At 48.2% G+C, this 16,956-nt stretch overlaps 1 protein-coding gene across 4 annotated transcripts in view; it reads right to left on the bottom strand.

Moving 5' to 3' along the window:
• JAG2 (jagged canonical Notch ligand 2) overlaps positions 1-16,604 on the bottom strand; it is a 119,639-nt gene extending 103,035 nt beyond the window's left edge. For all 4 annotated transcript variants that reach the window (XM_080396419.1, XM_080396420.1, XM_080396421.1 and 1 more), the window contains exon 1: positions 62-16,604. In XM_080396419.1, the coding sequence (XP_080252545.1) occupies positions 62-394 (333 nt within the window). In that variant the 5' untranslated portion in view covers positions 395-16,604. The remainder of the gene's footprint in view (positions 1-61) is intronic.
• Positions 16,605-16,956: the final 352 nt, after the last annotated feature.

The following is a 16,956-nucleotide window of genomic DNA, read 5'->3' as shown; positions in this document are numbered from 1 at the left end:
AAGGTGGACGCGCCGCGGCGGCGCCCCGCGCCCGGGCGCGCAGCCCCCCGCGCCCCCCTACCTGCACGCAGGAGGCGAGGAGCAGCGCCAGGCCGAGCGCGGCAGCGCGGGGGGCCCGGCTCCGCCGCCCGGCGCCCCGCATGCCTGCTGCTCCGCGCGGCCGCCTCAGAGGAGCCCGCCGAGCCCACCGGCCACGGACCGGCGGCCGCTCGCGGCATGGGCGGCGGGGGAGCCGCCCGCAGCGCGCCGGGGGGCGCAGGGCATGGGCTGCCGGCGGGGCCGCCCGGAGCGCTCCGCCGCCGCTCCCCTCCCGCGGGCTTCGCTCGCCCTCTGTGCGCCTCGGCTCCGCGGACACCCAACAAGTAGGTGCCGGAGTGACAGCTTCATTACCCATTCGCCGCCGCTGCGGCCGCCTTCATATTAATGAGGGGGACGGCCCGGCCCCGCGGCCGGCGGGTGGGGCCAGCGCCGCTCCCGCCGCGGCTCTTAAAGGGCGGCGGGCGGCGGCGGCGGCCCCCGCCCTGCCCTGCCCTGCCGCTGCACTGCCGGCAGCGGGGGGTCCGCCAGCCCCGGGGACGGCGGGGGTGTCCGCCCGCGGGCGCGGAGGAGCGCGCGCGGGGTGCGCGCACCCACGCGGGGTGGGGAGCGCCCGCAGCTGCGTGTGGGTGGGTGGGGTGTGTGCGCGCGCCGCCCCGGAGGAGCGCGCAGGGTGTGCGCGCACCCGCAGCGTCGGAGGAGGTGTCCGTGGGATGCGTGCACCCACAGCTGTCAAGGGGTGTTTGGGGTGGGCGTGCCCCTGGCGGTGGACACGTCCGTCCTCATGCAGAACTGCGCAGGGTGCACGCGTGTGCAGGCACGGAGGAGCACGTGTGATGCAAGCACACGCAGTCGAGGAGAAGTGTTGTGTGGGAGCACCACAGCAGTGTGTGCAAAGTTCATGCACTCCACAGCTGTGGAGGAGAGCGCAGGGTATGAGTACCCACACCTGTGAAGGAGTACACAGAGTAGGAACACCTGTGGAGGAGAGCACAGGGTAGCAGCATCTACAGCTGTGGAGGAGTGCACAGGGTGGGAGCACCGGCAGCTGTGGAGGAGTACTGTGCACTCACAGCCATGGAGGATTGTGCTGGTTGGGAGTGCCCACAGGCATGTAGGAGCACAGTGCATGCAGATTTAGCTGTGGAGGAGAACACAGGATGGGATCATCCATGACTGTGGAAAAGCATGCGTGATGCATGCACCCACAGCTGTGGAGGAGTGCATGGGATGCACACACCCACACTGATGTAGGAGGTGTGCACCCCCAGCCACAGAGGAGTACACACAGCATTGCTTATAGAGTGCGCTCAGTGACATGTGCACTACACAGAGCAGATGGCCGAGTGATGGGATCGTGTCCTCCTCCAGTGGTGGCTCAAGCAAGTATGAGAGTAACTGAGCAGAGATTTCTCCTTTCGTTTAAGCATCCTGTGATTTTGATCCCTGCTGACAACTATGAAACCTATACATCCAGACAACTGCGTGCTGTGGATATGCTATCAAAGCCCAGATCCGCAGTTCGGACCTAAGTTTTCCTTCTGTTTCTCTCCCTCCCCCCTCTCCCTGTTTAACTCTTTAGTACTGATCAGCCACTGGAGTGGACAATTGGAGAACAAACAGCTCAGAAATCAAAGGGCTGTCATGTTCCCCTGCACGGAAAACCTTTCAAAGAGCCTCCCCCTGCCTTTTCAGTGCCCCGGCTGCCTCCCGTCCCTCCAGCAGCCAGCCGGCACGCTGCTTCTCTGCTATTCATGGCCAGCATGCAGCTGCAGCTACTCTCCTAGGCTGACACAGCAGCAGCTGCTATATGTGTGCCAGCTGGCTAGCTGCTCTCCAAAATTCTCTTGTCCTCCCTGCTCCCCTTGCTTTCCTGCTTCCCCACCTACAGACCTGCTTCTCCTTCCCCACCCATGTCTCCCACTTGCCACAATCTGCTCCAGTTTCCTATCTCCCCACTGTCCTAAGCCTACCCCTCTGCTGTCCCGGTTCACCTTACTTGCTCTCCAGGAAGCATCCCTTACTTTCCCTCTCATCCCTCCTGAGCTCAAACAGGAGCTCTCTGAAGTGGAGTGGTGAATATTGCTTTTAATTATTTTATGTGTCCTCTCTTTGAAACTGTGCCTCCCTACATAACTGCATTCAAGCATTTTTTTGGTTAAGATAACCTCTGATATAACCACCCTTAGAAGGCAGCAAAGGGAAAGCAGGGGGAGCTGAGGGAGGGCCAGTACCTTGGTCTGAGGTGTTATTTTAAAGTTGCTTTGTTTTGCTAATCAGAAACTCTGCTGGGTCCATACCCTTGCCCAGCTGCACTGCTTGCTGGGTTCCAAATGGACAGGCAAATGCTCTTTAGTTTTTAATTACTTTTTCTGGTGGCTGAAGGGAAGGAGTTTCTTAGATGAGCTTTCTGCCTAACTATTATTTTTGCAGTGGATGGCAGCCAAAATATTTTGCAAGACAGGTATTTTGTTTGCATGTATCATCATAAACAAACATAAAACCTCATAATCTACATTCAGCATTATGTGGTCAATATGCCTGTGGAGGAAGACATACATTTTTATCACTAAGCTAAGCAAATGTAATACAGAAGAAAGATGATCCATTAGTTACAGCATATGCTCCGTCTCTACAGAGCCAAGCTCGGTTACCTGCTGTATCACAGAATTTCTTTGTTACCTTGAGCACACTGCATGCTCTTTCTGTGCTTTGGTTTCGCCTTTGTAAATATTCTACAGTACTCAAAAACTCTGCTGCCATTTTAAAATGCCTTTTCTTGCTGTAACCTGACTTCACAGGAGCAGAAAGTGGAGGTGCAGCTATTTCCAGGCATTCTCTCTGCTCAGGAAAATTTTCATTTTATTCTTCTTGGTGCTGTAGCCCCATTTTCAGCCTGAACTCCCGGTGGTTATTATTTCTCAAGTGCCATGGATTTCGCTCTGATCTTCTTCAGGTATGGAAAGTTCTTTCATTGTAGGTTTGCACAGATAGTGATGGTTTTCAGGAAACGCAGCAGAAAGATTTCTTAACATACAAACTCTGAGCTTTTAAAAAAGCTGGGTGGGCAGATCGGGAGGTGAGCGCTGAGCTAGGCTGACGGGAGCAGTGCCTTGCAGCTGAGGCAGCCTGCACCAGGTCCTCCCTGCGGTGCCAGCCCTGAATGGTGACAGCTCAGCCTCCGGCACAATCCCTGCCTTCCCACCAGGCCTGCCTCTGGCTAGCATCCTGAGGAACGTGAAGTTAGGTTAGATGAAACACAAGAGGTCCTGAGCAGTCCTTGGGGTACCTCGGTCACTTCTGACGGGCCACCGAACTCTCCTTCATCCAGGAGTACGGTGACAGGGTTTGCCCCCCTCTTCCTCCAGTGCTTCCCGGGCTCTGGACCACTGCTGCAGGACAGCTTGCAGGACCTGGCTTTCCCTGCCCCCAGCAAGCCCGCTGGAGGCGGCTGGCTCCATAACTCATTCCCAATCAGCTGCGCTCTCCAAGGCCCGCTTGAAGCCCTGGCTGCCAAGTGTAACGTGTCTCCTCTTACACCCACACCTGCAGCCCAGCCCGCTGTCACCCAACCCGTCGCCTTTCCCGGCCGTCCTGCATCTGGCTGCGCCCTGTGCCAGCAGCTGTCCTTTCCCCAGTGGGTGAGACCAGGACCGTTCCCTCCCCGCTGTGGGGTCATCCTCCCGTCCCTTTCCCCAGGGAAGGGTCTCTGGGCCTTTGTGTTGAGTCACGGGGCCATGGTGCAGCCTGGTGCAGGCAGGCACCTGCTTGCAGCTCAGGGGAAGTCAATATAAATTACCCTGTGCTGAGCACAAGCTTTGAGGTGCTCTTCCTTCACTCCCTCCCCACCAAAACAAGGGCTGTCATGATCCAGATAAAAAAAAACCCCACCATAAATATCCTTCCATCGCTGCTCCCTCACTTCCTGCTGCTCCTTCTCCTTTCTTCAGCAAGCCCTGCTGATGGTAGCAAGTGGGAACTGGGGTCTGTGGATGGAAAAGGGGTGGAAACAGGGCTGAGAAAACTCATGCTTGACTTTAAATGGGGTTTGAGCTTTCAGTTCACAGTTATTCATCCTGCATGAGGGGCGCGACTGGAGAACATCGGTCCCTCTGGCAGGGAAGGGATGCGCTCATCACCAGTCTCAGGCAGGGTGGAGTGCCGGCATCCCACACCTCCTCATTCCCAGCTCTCTGGGCCAGGATTTTTGCTTTTGTGCTCTGGCTGTGCACTTATGCTAATTTTATGCCTGTATGCAAATTCTTTGCAAGTGTGCTCATTAAATCATCTGCATAAAATATCCCTGGAGGCTCACAGCGGCTAGGAAGGGGCAGGGTTTATCCATTTGCCTTATAGACAGCAGAGGTAGAGGGATGTCATTAGTCAGTATGAGTATGGATGTGGATATATCTCATTTACCCGGGCCAGAATGTGTCTGCTTGGGAAAGTTAAAGGCAAGAAGATCATTTTGGATGTTGTCCATCTGAAAATTGGCAGGGTAGGAGTTAACCCTCCCTTTCTGGCCAGAAAGGCTACAGCTGCCTGTCCTGAGAGCAAGGCACTGCAGGACAGAACCAGCTGTGAAGAATTAATTTCTCTCCTTCCTCCTCCATGAGAAGCCTTGTGGGCTGGGGCTAAGATTATGAATGAAGAAGACTGCTCAGGAAGAGAGCTAGAGGGTAACCAGAGGAGAAGGATTTTTCTTTCTCTTTGTGGAAATTGGCTGGAACAAGGTATTTTGAACTTTGCTATGGACTTGGCAAGGTACAGACATGTTTTCTCCCTTGAATTTGACTGAAGAGTCCTGTTGGATTTGTGTGGCTCATGTAGTATCTTTAATGAGTGTGTACATGCACATGCGTGCTCTTCATGGAAGCAAAGCAGACTTGAACTGCAAAGATGTTGTTATAAAATATCTTCCAGTATAAGTCCTGGGATTGGTTTCTCTTAGTTAGGCTTGAGCTGCATAGTACAGCCCAAGAAAAGACCAAGCAGAGAAGACATAAGGTAGTGCCTATATTTGTCTTCCTTTCTGACTACTACTAGGAATGTAAAGTTATGTTTGATGGAAGTTGTGCCAGGAAAGGAGCTGAGATCTTGGCACCACCCTTTCCTATGTCAGGGGTTGCCCAGCTCTCAGCTGGCGCTGGTCTCTGCGGGCTCCAGAGCAGAAAGAAGGTGGTTTCCTATCGTTTCAACTTTGCTGCTTGGCACGCTTTCTGCTTATGGAGCCTGGTCTTCTGCCAGCAGAAGCGTATGCTGAGTCTGGCTTGAGAAGTCAGCTGGTCTCAGTTTGTACAGCTCGGTACTAAAGGCCAGCAATATTAATAAAATGAAGGAGATGTACTGAACAGTCTTTGAGAGTTCCTCCTAACTGATCACCTCCCATGCTTCCAAGACCTGCCTAAAATGTTAACACTTGAGGGTGAGGGTGGAGGTGTTAACCGGTCACTTGCCGGGTGAGGCCGGGGGGGGGAGAGGAATTAGAAAACCAGCCTAGCTGATCTGACTTCTGAAACTCAATCCACTGCTTTAAAAGTGCAGTTCTTGCTTCCTTAGTGGCTTATCTTTGTGGATTTTCAGAAGACAACCCATCTGCGTAGCCTTCTCAAAACTGACTGAACCATGCTGTATCCACTATCCACAACCAGCCTTTGCTCTTCAGGTTCATTGCAATCATCCTCCAAGACTCTGTGACTTCCCTGGTGTGTGAATCAGACAAAATCAGGTCAGAAGGGATACCCAGAGATTATCTAGTCCAAGGAAGGACAAATGGCCCCTGCTTCTTTCATAACATGGGTATCTGATCTCTTCATAAAAACATCCCCAGATACAAATTTCTTAGCTGTGATAACCTGTTCTAGTGGTTAGCTGTCAGAAAACATGTGCTACTGCATTGCTGTGCTTTGATCCCACTTCTTGACCTGTTTGCAATGGATGTGGAGCCCAGCATATGCCCTTCCTCTCTACTGCTACTCTTCAGGTATTTGAAGACTGTTGTTGTGCCTCCCTCTGATGCCTTTTCTTTACAATGAAAAAAAAGTATTTTTATGGTTTTACATGATCATAGATCATATTTTCTAGACCCTTGATCATTCATGTAGTCTCTCTGCCCTTGTTCCTCTATTTACTTAAAATCCAGTGCCTCAAATGGGACACAGAGTTCCAGTGTGATCTAAGCAGCACTGGATGAAGTGAGAAGACGACATCACAGACCAGGCAGAAGTCACTCCTAATTATGCAGACAAGTGTGATTATATTCTTTTAATATTTTTTTTCTCTTTCTTGCAACAGCATGATATTGTTGGCTTCCATTTGGTTTGCCATCCACCAAACAGCTTTTCAGCTTTGGAGCTTTAGATTGTGTCTTCTAGTTATAAGAATGTCATGTGAATGTCAAAATCCCTGATAAAGGATAGGGTTTATTGCATCTACTAGTTCTTCTGTACCCTGCTGCCTCAGTGATAGGAAAAATATCTGGGTGATTTAACAAATCTGTGTCAGCCATTACTCATTTTCTTGTTATTTTCCAGATGTTTACAGAACATTTCTTTATTTGTTCCAATTCTCTCTGGGAATTCAAATTCAAAAAGAAGTTATGTCTCCCTTTACCAGTCTTCTGACACCTTGCTGGTTCTCTGTGGCGTCCCAGAGAGCTGTTAGCAGTCTAAGCACATAATACTTAATCCAGGTAAGTGTTCTTCACTTATTCTGTCTTCTTTCCAGACTGAGATCAGTCTCTATCTCTATCATCTGTGGCACTAACTGTGTTAACCATTTGGGTGCCAGTGGTCTTTTTACTGAAAGCTGAAGTGAAAAAGGCAAGTACTTCCACTGTCTTCACATCATGCATTGCTCGCTTTCCTTCCCTGTTGGGTAGTTCTTCCATGGCCTTCATGTCACTAAGAATGTATTTTGTTTTCTTGATGCAGTTGATCCTGTTAGTTGTGTTTCTTTTGTGCATAGTGACTTTTTCTTGTTTGGCCCCTACATCTTCAGCCTATGCGTTTACATTCACATGCAAATGAATCTCTCTTCCATTTTCTGAATGCACTATTTCTTGTGTTAAAGGTCAATGAAGTGGTCATGATTTAAGCAAATCATCTGTCTCTTACGACAGTTGCTTTCCCTTCTCTGCTGGGATTGTTTGAATTGATGTCCTTACCATTGTTTCTTTAAGGTGCTGCGAACTTTCCTGAATTCTCTTTTCTCTGAGACTTGTTTCTCATGATTATCAGTTCTATGAGGTTTTTGAAATACGGTTTCTGGAAGTCCATTGTATTTATTTTGCCGTTCTCCTTCCTTCCTTTCCTATGACTCGTGAACTCTGTTGTTTCATGGTCATTCTCACCCAGGCTGCATTCCTCTTGCATGTTATAAGCAGTTCCTTCTCTTTAGTTAGAGTCAAATTCAGTTCTCATTTTGATTATGTATCAAGGTTTTAATCTCTTCTTATTTATTTCTCATGCTCTTTGCATTATTTCATCAGGTGATCCATTATCCTCTTCAGCATCCCTCCAATGATTTTCTTATGAGTAATGGTACTTCCCCTAGTTTATAACGCCTCTGTCCAAGTACTTGGTGCTTGTATTTCCCCATTCACTTTTGAAACCAGTCCTTGCAGATCCTAGTTGCATTAATTCTGCAGGTCAGGACACAGAGATGCTCTTCCTGCCTTGTGAGTTGAATGCTAGTTCTGATCGCCAGTTCTTTTTATTGGGACATCCATCCAGGTTCAAGCAAGTCAAAACCTTCTTGGTGATACCACCTGCACAGCCATGCATTCATTTCTAGGAAAAGAGTTATAGGTAGCTGGTGCCACTCATGACCAAAACAGCGAGTGCTTAATCGTGGAAGGAATTTTTCCTTCCTCCCTTCATACATGAACTGGCCTGACTAATGCTGAGAAAACCCGCTCTGGATATGTTGATTCTAGCCAACTGCCAACATGTCAGATCTCTAATTCCCCTGGAAAATTCACACGAAATTATCTAAGATGCAGTTAGAAGTTTATCTAACTGAAACCCAATCTACCTTTAGACTAAGCCACTGACATATTTGATAATCTGTGGTCAGAGGAGGGAGGCCTGACATGCTTCTCCTGTGTCTAGACCACTTGGCAGAGCAGGAGCTGTTGTTGACCAGGAGATCCTGTTGTCCTGCTAAAAGTAGACAGCAGAATTCAGGAAAATGCGATGAAATATCCATGTCTGTGGGAAGGGCATATTCAATGAGAAGGGAGGAAAGCAGGCATCTATCTATGTGACTAATGGTTAAGGTGCAACATATTGAGGTATCAGATATATGTACATAGATATAATGGTGCATTTCTCTTCATCCAAAGACATTCCTTTCACCACATTAGTCGTGTGGTTGGCCTTGACCAACTTGCAGCTTGTAAAATGCAAGTAAGGTAGAGAGTATGGTAGATGACAGGAAAAAATGCGAGGTGTTCAAAGCTAAAATTCCATTTTCTCTGTTTGAAGCATCCTACTCACTGTCAGTGGAGTAGCGTTCATGCATTCCTCACTGGTATTAGGCAGCTGATACTGTCCACTATTTCTGGTCACCTGGAAAACCTACCCAGCAAGGGATTGTTTTATGTTAGGATCCTCTGTCACTTAGGGACCACTGTAACACAAAGTGCTTTAGAAGTAAAGCAGTCAGACCTAAGGAAATGCAGATTTCTACATGGCACTGCTGAACGCCACCCTGGGGATGTCCCGGTATGAGCATCGTGCCAGCCCGGCCTCAGCAGTGGAGATGCGCAAGAGAAGCTCTTCCAGTGCAAAGATCCCGTAGTGCACCTATTCAGTGACACTGATTAAAAAAAAAAAAAATAAAAAAAGATGACCAATAGCTAACACATTCCTATAGTTGGGTTTTTTTTCCAGTTACTAATGCATTTATTTGAATCGCTGCTTGATGCATAATTTGATCTGATGTGCATGGTCCTGCAATCTTTCTTCTCCCTTACTGGCACTTCTAGCCCCTTATATTTTGATAAATGAAGTCAGATCTCTTTCTAAAAACTTCTGTCTTTGGGCTTTTGTGTAGATTAGGTTGTCAGAGAAGTGACTGTCCACATCACAGCTCTTGAACTAAAATACTTGTCTCCATTAACACTTGGATCTTGGTCAGTCTTTGACTTTTCTTTCACCCAGTGCCTTCCAGCACTTTCTGTAAGAAGGTGATGTGCAGGAGCAGACCTCTAGCTTGCAGAAGACAGCTCAATTCATTTGAGATAAGTGATTCTGAGCCAGGACATCCATTGTGCTAGATCAGAGTCACATTCACAATTCATCTGTTTATGCCCTGATTAACCATTCAAATAAAATTTTTATCACTCCTAGTTAAAAGCAGACATAAATGAGAGCTTCCTCTTCTGAACAAGAGACTGTGCTCCAAAACAGAATTCCTTCTTCCTGGAGCCAGGCAAAATAACCAAGAGGGTCGACAGATGATTCATCTACCAGTGCTCTCCATCAAAAACTCTAGCTAAAACAAGATTACTTAGAAGAAGAGTGCTATTAAAGGAGGAAACTGCTGCTGTAATTTTGTTAAGGAACATGAGATTATTTAAAAGCCTTTTTAAAAGTGTGTTTGTTCCGGGAGAGGAGGGGTGAGGGAGGATTTTAGAGGAAGGGAGAGAGATTACTAGTCTTTCTTGCCTATAAAGATTCATGCTGCTTTCTTTGCCTTAGCCAGCAAGGGTAGTGATTTCAGGAGCTGTTTTAAGTCATTACTCCAGCCCTAATGAATAGAACACAACCTACACCTTAGCTTTGCAGAGGCTAAAAGCTTGGGGAAAAAAAAAAGTTGTGGGGCATAGAGGATTTGGTGCACTACACTGCACATAATTGCAGGTTAAGATTTTTTTCCAGCCTGCATTTTTGTTTCTGGCCATGATGATCTCTAGCATACTCACACAGCAGCAGTCCCACGTTGTTAGGTATTGCTCTGTAAACTCTCAAAGCCATGAACAAGCAAGTCTCAAAGGATGTGCCCTGCTTCACTCGCCAATAGCCAGTTTTGCACGTGCCTAGCACATGAAGCAGCGATGAAGCAAGCAGTGAAACAGGCTGCCACCGCTTTTAGCACACTCCGCTGTATCTCACTCACAGCAAATTACACAGTACATACGTGTTAGCACACTGACCCTGTAGGAAGTGGTTCAGGGACCTACAGGGCATAATCTCAAAGGTGGGTGATTCTGCCAGGGTGGATCTGGCACTGGCTGCAGACCTTACCTGGGGATTGCTGTTGGATCTGGTCTGCCCCTGGAGCCCCAGGTTCCCCCCCAGAGCACAGATGTCCCTGGGATCGAGGGCAACGCCTTCACTTGGGAAGCTGGAGATCCCGTTCTGCTTCTGAAAGTGGCTTCTTCACGTACCAACTGGATGTACTGTAGGCATTACTGTGAGAAAGAAAGAGGATTTGTGCCCTGCAGACACAGATCACCGGCCTGGAGTTACATGTAGCCACTCCAAATGTGATTCTGTGTGGAAAAAGGTAAGGGACCAAAGGGATCCATTAAACCAGATGCTTTGGTCGTACGAAAAGCATTTTGTGTACAGTGTCAACTCACAGCCAGAGCTGTGCATTTTGATCAGATTTTCAAGGTCAGTCAGAAAGCTGATGGTGATCCGGTCTGACTTCAACTGGTTTTCAGGCTTCCACTCCGTTTGCTGTTATTAAAAGAGAGGCTTTGCAGCAGGGCTCCCCACATTGGGCTCAGGAAGGGCAACTTACTGGGAAGGATATGGCCTGAGAGCTGCCTAAAAAACTGAGAAAACACTGCTGAGTGGCAGAGAAAAAGCTCCGGGACACGGTACAGGTTGTGTCTGTGCATTTATCCCAGGCAAAGGAAGAATGCTCTGGAATGGAGCTGATACCTGTTCGTTAACTGTGTGTTGAAGTTGTGCTGCTATCGTAAATTAATGGCATGTCTTAAATGCAGAACTCCACTGAACAGAATGTTATAGAACTTTGGCTTTGTTATGTGGCAGGATGAGGAGTTTGGAGGAACTGTGGCAGTTTTGGACTTCAAAAAAAGAAATGTTACACAAAGGAGCTTGGAAGTTGAGAGAAGTTCCAGCAATGAACAATTTTGAATAAAAAGATTTAATTCATGCTGCACAAAAATGTTCAGGATGTGGCTTGTTTTCTGTAGTTAATCCCTTCTAAATATTTAATAAAAAATAAAAAAAGAGAGAGAGAGGGAGTGGAAATGGTGCTTTGTTTAAAAATAGGACCAGAGGTTCTACTAAACACATGAAGAAATCCTACAGTTTATTGTACCCTGGGATCCCTCCCCTCGAACAGGCTCACCCTACTTGATGCAGTCCTAGAAGAGCCAAAACCGAATTAGCATTTTAAAAACATATATCTAGGATATAGTAGCTCCCAAATTTGGGTTTAGCCCTCAAAGCATGTGTCCGAGGCATATGCCGCACACAAGCCGTGATGTATGTAAGCAAGGAAACAGGGGAGCAGACCTGCTGCTACTTTAACGGCAAACCGACCCTTGTCTGGAGAGATGCCCCCCCAGCTCCTGTGTCAGACCCACTGTACGGCCAGTGCAGGCTCCCCTCCTTGCCATGCCGTATGAAATCTCTCTCCACAGGCCAGTAATGTGCCCGGGGCCTCTGAAACCCTGGATCTATCCAGCATAGACCAAAACACACGGAGCTGGCTGCACGCCAAAACGCAGGGTTTTGTGGGTGTATTGTGTCCTTGCATATATTTCCAGGCAAAACATATTACACCTAGCTTCGGATGCCAAACTTTTCCAATTATGAGAGAACAGTAATTCACCAAGGAGTAAGTATTCCTTCAATTTCCTTTGCTTGGAAATGATACTGAGAATCTGTTCTGAATGGAGGCAGATGAAAAATGCTACATGTTAATGCATATTCTGGGTTAGCTGTCTTTGTTAAATTAGAATGAATGCTGCTCATTTCCCATCTGGTCCTCTTTGACATTACTTCCAGAATATATTCACAGCTCTTATTTGTACAGTACAAATGGCTGGCTGTAGTACCAACTTTACATTTTATAAGCTGCTAAAATGTTGGTGCCAGATCGCAAAATAATGTTCTACTTCTAGGAAGCATCTGTGGACATTACTTGCTCCAACAGCTTTCTTTTTTTCCTCCCCTTATTTTCTTTAAATGTAACCATATATGTGAAGTGAGTTTGTTGTCAAACCAAGTGAAAGTTGACGGTTTGACAGTCCTGGAGCCTGCAATCCTCCTCACACAGCGAAGATGCAGCAGGCAGATCAAGAAACGTGTTATCAGCCTCCTCATCTCTTCTGTGCAGTCTTCCCCGAGGGCTGAGGGAGCAGATATTTCTCCATCTGCAGCTGCTTGTTGGTGCCTTTGCTGGCTGCTGTGCTGAGGGATTTTGTGCTCTGGATCCCTGCACACTTGGGTTGCCCTGAAAAATAGCAATGCATCAGAAACTGAACAGCTCTCAGCCAGCGCTGGATCCAGTGCTGCTGACCTGAGCTGGTTTTCTGATTATTCCTAAATCTTCCCATCCGTGAGTGTTTGTTTCTGGTGGTTTCCTTAGCAGGCTCCTCATTCCAGCAACCTCCACCCTTGCCCTCCGATGTGTTTCAGACCTACCTTGGTAAACAGAGTGTTGTGATCTGAAACGCCCACGTTTGTCTGCCTGGAGTGACCAAGGGCTGCAGCGCCACACTGGGAATTCTCACCATAGCAACTACTGGCACTGACAGAATTTGGTACTTATTAAATAGGCTGTTTGTTTACCTCTCAGACTGTGAGAGTAGGCTACAACCTGTAGTGAAACACCACGAGCTGAACAATGCTGTGCTGCCACTAGTATCTTCACATGTAAAACAGATAATTACTGTGTTCTGTAAAGGAAATGGATACAGAAAGCCTGCGTGGGGTAGGAGTGTTGAAGATGTAGGGTGACACAGTATTATTATCGGAAGATCAACAAGCATGCTCATCAGATGCTGCCAGGCGGTCTTAATGGATCCAGCAGAAGGTGAGTCCTGCCAGTCACATCTCCTTGACAGACTATTTAAGTGACCGTGTTTATGGAGGTCAGTTCATGGGCTTAGCAAGCAGCAGATATATGGGCAAAGACCATAAAGAAATTACTGGCACCCCAGCAGAAAATAAGCAGGCTTGCAGATAGAAGCTCAGTGATCAGCCTCTCAGGGACCAAATATATGGAAGTGGTTTTTAAGGTGTTTGTCAATGTCCAAATTGCAGAATCCCATAACAGTGCAAAAGTGATTTTCACAGAACACCTCCCATCATCTGTGCAACTGTTTCAGTTCTGGCAGTGTGGCATCTGCCAGCCTCTGTGCAACCCCATGCTTCCAGTGGCCCATAACCTGGTGCGGGGCTGCTGTGCGCCACATTCAGCAAAGGATTTGGTGATAAAAATGGGAGGAAGCACCCAAGCTCGAACATCTTCTGCCTCCCCTAGAGCTACCCAACCTCCTTAACAGTGCCTCTTTCAGGGAAATGGCTTTCAAGACCTACACAGGGGTGCTTCTGGGCACCCACCACTGCCCAGGTGGCAGCAGGTCAATGCCCAGCCTTGGCACGAGCTGTCCGAGCTGTGGTGTCCCGTGGGTGCTGTGCACTGGCTACAAACTGCCCATGCATGCACCCTGGCAGCAAAGCCTCAGGGCAACCTTGTAAAATCAGCTAATGAGTCCCCAGCACCGCCAAATCCCCAGAGAAGGGACATGTGCAAGCATGGCCAGAGCACAAACTGGGGGCACCAAGCATTGAGCATCACGCATCCTGTGGCACGCAGCTGCAGTTTTTATCCAGCACCTGAAAGCGTTTCCCACTCTCCCACATATCACCTAACAGCCTGTGATCTGGGTGGGAATTCCTGCTTGCCCCTGCCTACCACCTGCCTGAGCACCACGGAGGCTGAGGATGTTCTCAGCAATGAGGGGCCCAATCCAGGCAGCAGCCACAGTGCATGGCTATAAGATGCTGAAAAAGGAAAGAGAAGCCATACTGCATAACCCCCTCCTGGCATCCCCACTGAAAGGGGCCAGGGCTGCTGCTTAGATCCCTACCATAGGCAGGGAGGGGAAGGGAGGTGGGCTGGAGTCACTTCCCATACCATCACCCCATCAGAGCATTTCTGTAAGAGGGACAGGTCTGAGCCCCAGTGCCTTCACCTTTTAGGGAAGCACAATAGCTGTCCGGTCACGGATGGGACGATTAGGATTTTGTGCAGGCAGGTGCTTGCAGGAAGGGAGGGCAAAGGGGAGAAATACCTCCATAGCGAAGGTGAGCCCGGAAAGCAGCCTCCATAGCTCTGCTGGCTATAAAAAACCAAGGACTCCACAGGTGTTTATTAACACTTTTCCTCAGGTCTTACCTTGAACTAACCTCTCTTGCTTTCTTATGCAGTAATTCTTGCTCTTTTTTTTCCCTAGCCTTATCAGTTTGTTAGCAGTCCTTCTGTGCAGGTGCTAACCCTTCTTTTCACTTACCTTAAGTAATTCACAAAATTAAGCTTAAGGAATGGTTCTCAGATATCCCTATATTGGAACTGCTGCTTCTCTTTCAAACCCAATGAGGGGGTTTAGACCTGGAAACCTGCCTGTTTTCTCCAACCACGTGAGCTTATATGATGGGTCATTATATTTCCATATAACCCTGGCCTTGCTTAACAGCAAGGAGAGGAAAGCCCTGTGCTCTTGTCCCCATTCCCCCAACTCTTTCAGCACCTGTTTAATTGTAGATGCGGAGTGCTGTCCTTAGGGGTGCCTTGAGCACGAGGCTGGGGGGCAGTTGCAGTGCACTCCTCACCTCCTAGCTAACAAGAGCCTCAGTTTTTTTTGTTTCAGCATCAGTGGGAGGAGGGATGAAGAACACCTCTGTATCCCAGCCAGGCATGGGTGCCCTGCTGGGGGTCTTCCAATGGGTTTGGCTCCTTGTCTGAATGTGTGTGTGGTGGGAACCAGAGGGTCTGGTCCCCACAGCTGGGCTTTTTCCTGCTCACAGCAGCAAGGAGATACCCTAGAAGACAGCGGGTAATAAATTGCTACTGCAGCAATGGTTTTGGCTGCCAGGATCTTGGGAAGGCTTGGGCAGGCTGGGCCACCACAGCTTTGCTGCCACCACTTAGAGCACAGCTCTGAGTGCAGATCATCCCAGCCAGACCCACACCTTGATGTGTGGGGTAGCATTGCAGTTTGCTTGGACATCACAGCCCCTCATGACTTTGGTATCCTCCAGTTCTGGGTGACTTTAGATGCCAAAGGTTTCATTTTCTGAGGTGCCAGGCTGTCCTTGCTCTTGCTGCAATCAGGGTAGAGCACAGCAGAAGCAGTAAATTAGAACCTCCAGTTTGGTTAGAGAATGGGGATAGCAGCAGCAGCATACCCAGAGGGGAGAGGTTATTGCTCTCCCTTTGAAAGGGCAAGGATGGAGTTCAGTGAAGGTATGAGGATTAAGCAAATGCTAATGGTGAACATGTAAACGGGAGATCAGATTAGATGGAGGGCTGCAGGCCCTTCCTTACATGTAGGGACAAGCAGAATTGTGGGGCAGCTACTGGCCACAGGGCTCTTCTCTTGCTTTGGCTGCTCCTGCCTTTCAGAACAATGCTGCTGAGCCTTGTTTCCAGGTTGGTCATGGCAGGTTACTATGTTGCTTTTGTTCCAGCCTTACCACGTACTATGACCATGGACATTTTACTTTTCGAAGTATTTTTCTACTGACTTCATAGGAGCAGGAGTGTGACCCAAAATGTGGCCTTGAATGTGATCATATGAAAGACCTTCAACAGCTAAAATTTCTTCAGTATCAGGCATTGCGTGGGGCTTAAAGATACAAAGATGTTGAATGATGGTTTCCTGCCATTCAGTTCTGCAGGGAGAGGGGCAATGGCATGTGTCAGGCTCTGATGGGATGGTAGTTCCCCACTCACCCATGGGACCTTTCAGCCAGCCTCATCTGCACCTTCCTCAGTACAGGATAAAATCATGGTCCCTTGGAAATTCACCATAGGTTCCCAGGGACAAAAGGACACTTAGAAAATGTATCTTTGCTGAAGAAGTACTCACAGTGCAAAATTAATTACATTAAACAGAAAAAAAATATTTGCATGTGGATTTTGTACATGAATTAGTTAGGTAAGAGGGAATGTTTTATTTTCACCAGATTATTTCTTGCTGCTTTCCTACTTCCATGATTTCTGAAGAATTGCAGTTCCCCAACTGCACTTCAAACATTGAGAGCGGTTGTGGACAGTGTGGAGTTGCGCACCAGAAGAACATCGGCTCATTTTTCTCAGTGCATAAGGAGGTCCCAACATGAGTCTTTTGCTGGATTCAAACCATCCATGAACACCAGCAGTCACTTCTGGTTAGTGCTTTAGAATAACATCAGTGGCTTTCCTGGGGATGTGTTCAAAGCAGGGACTGCTCCGCATCTGTAGGTGCAGGGTTTCCCTGTGAGGAGGGAAGGACTCGACTCGGTGCACATTAACCCTGTGGGACAGTGGTGCTGGGCTGTAAGGGAGGTGGAGGTCAGGAGCTGAACCTCTCCCCTCCCAGGCCCTGAGCTATGGGACTGCCTGCAGATCCCCCTGCCCATATTTAATAATAAATTAATAAAATGATAAATAATAATAATAAAATTAATAATAAAGATGCCCCACTTTAAATATGCACCTTCCCTCTGTGAAGCTGCACATCCATGATTTGGGGCTGAATCGAAACTGGGTTTCAGGGGCAGCTGAGCCCAAACACGACCCGAACCCCAAAATTTATCCTGTGTCAAACACCTGGGAGATGACTGCTATGAATTAGACAAATCCCTTTGTTTCCCATTTCTGACTCATCCTCTTTTACTGCCTCACGTTTCCAGCAATGAATAAGTCCAACTGCCAGTTTGGAGA

The sequence above is a fragment of the Falco punctatus genome (genome assembly GCF_963210335.1).
Source record: "Falco punctatus genome assembly, chromosome: 7".
NCBI lineage: Eukaryota > Metazoa > Chordata > Aves > Falconiformes > Falconidae > Falco > Falco punctatus.
Note: the sequence above shows the minus strand (reverse complement) of the source record. Positions and strands in the feature narration are given on the sequence as shown.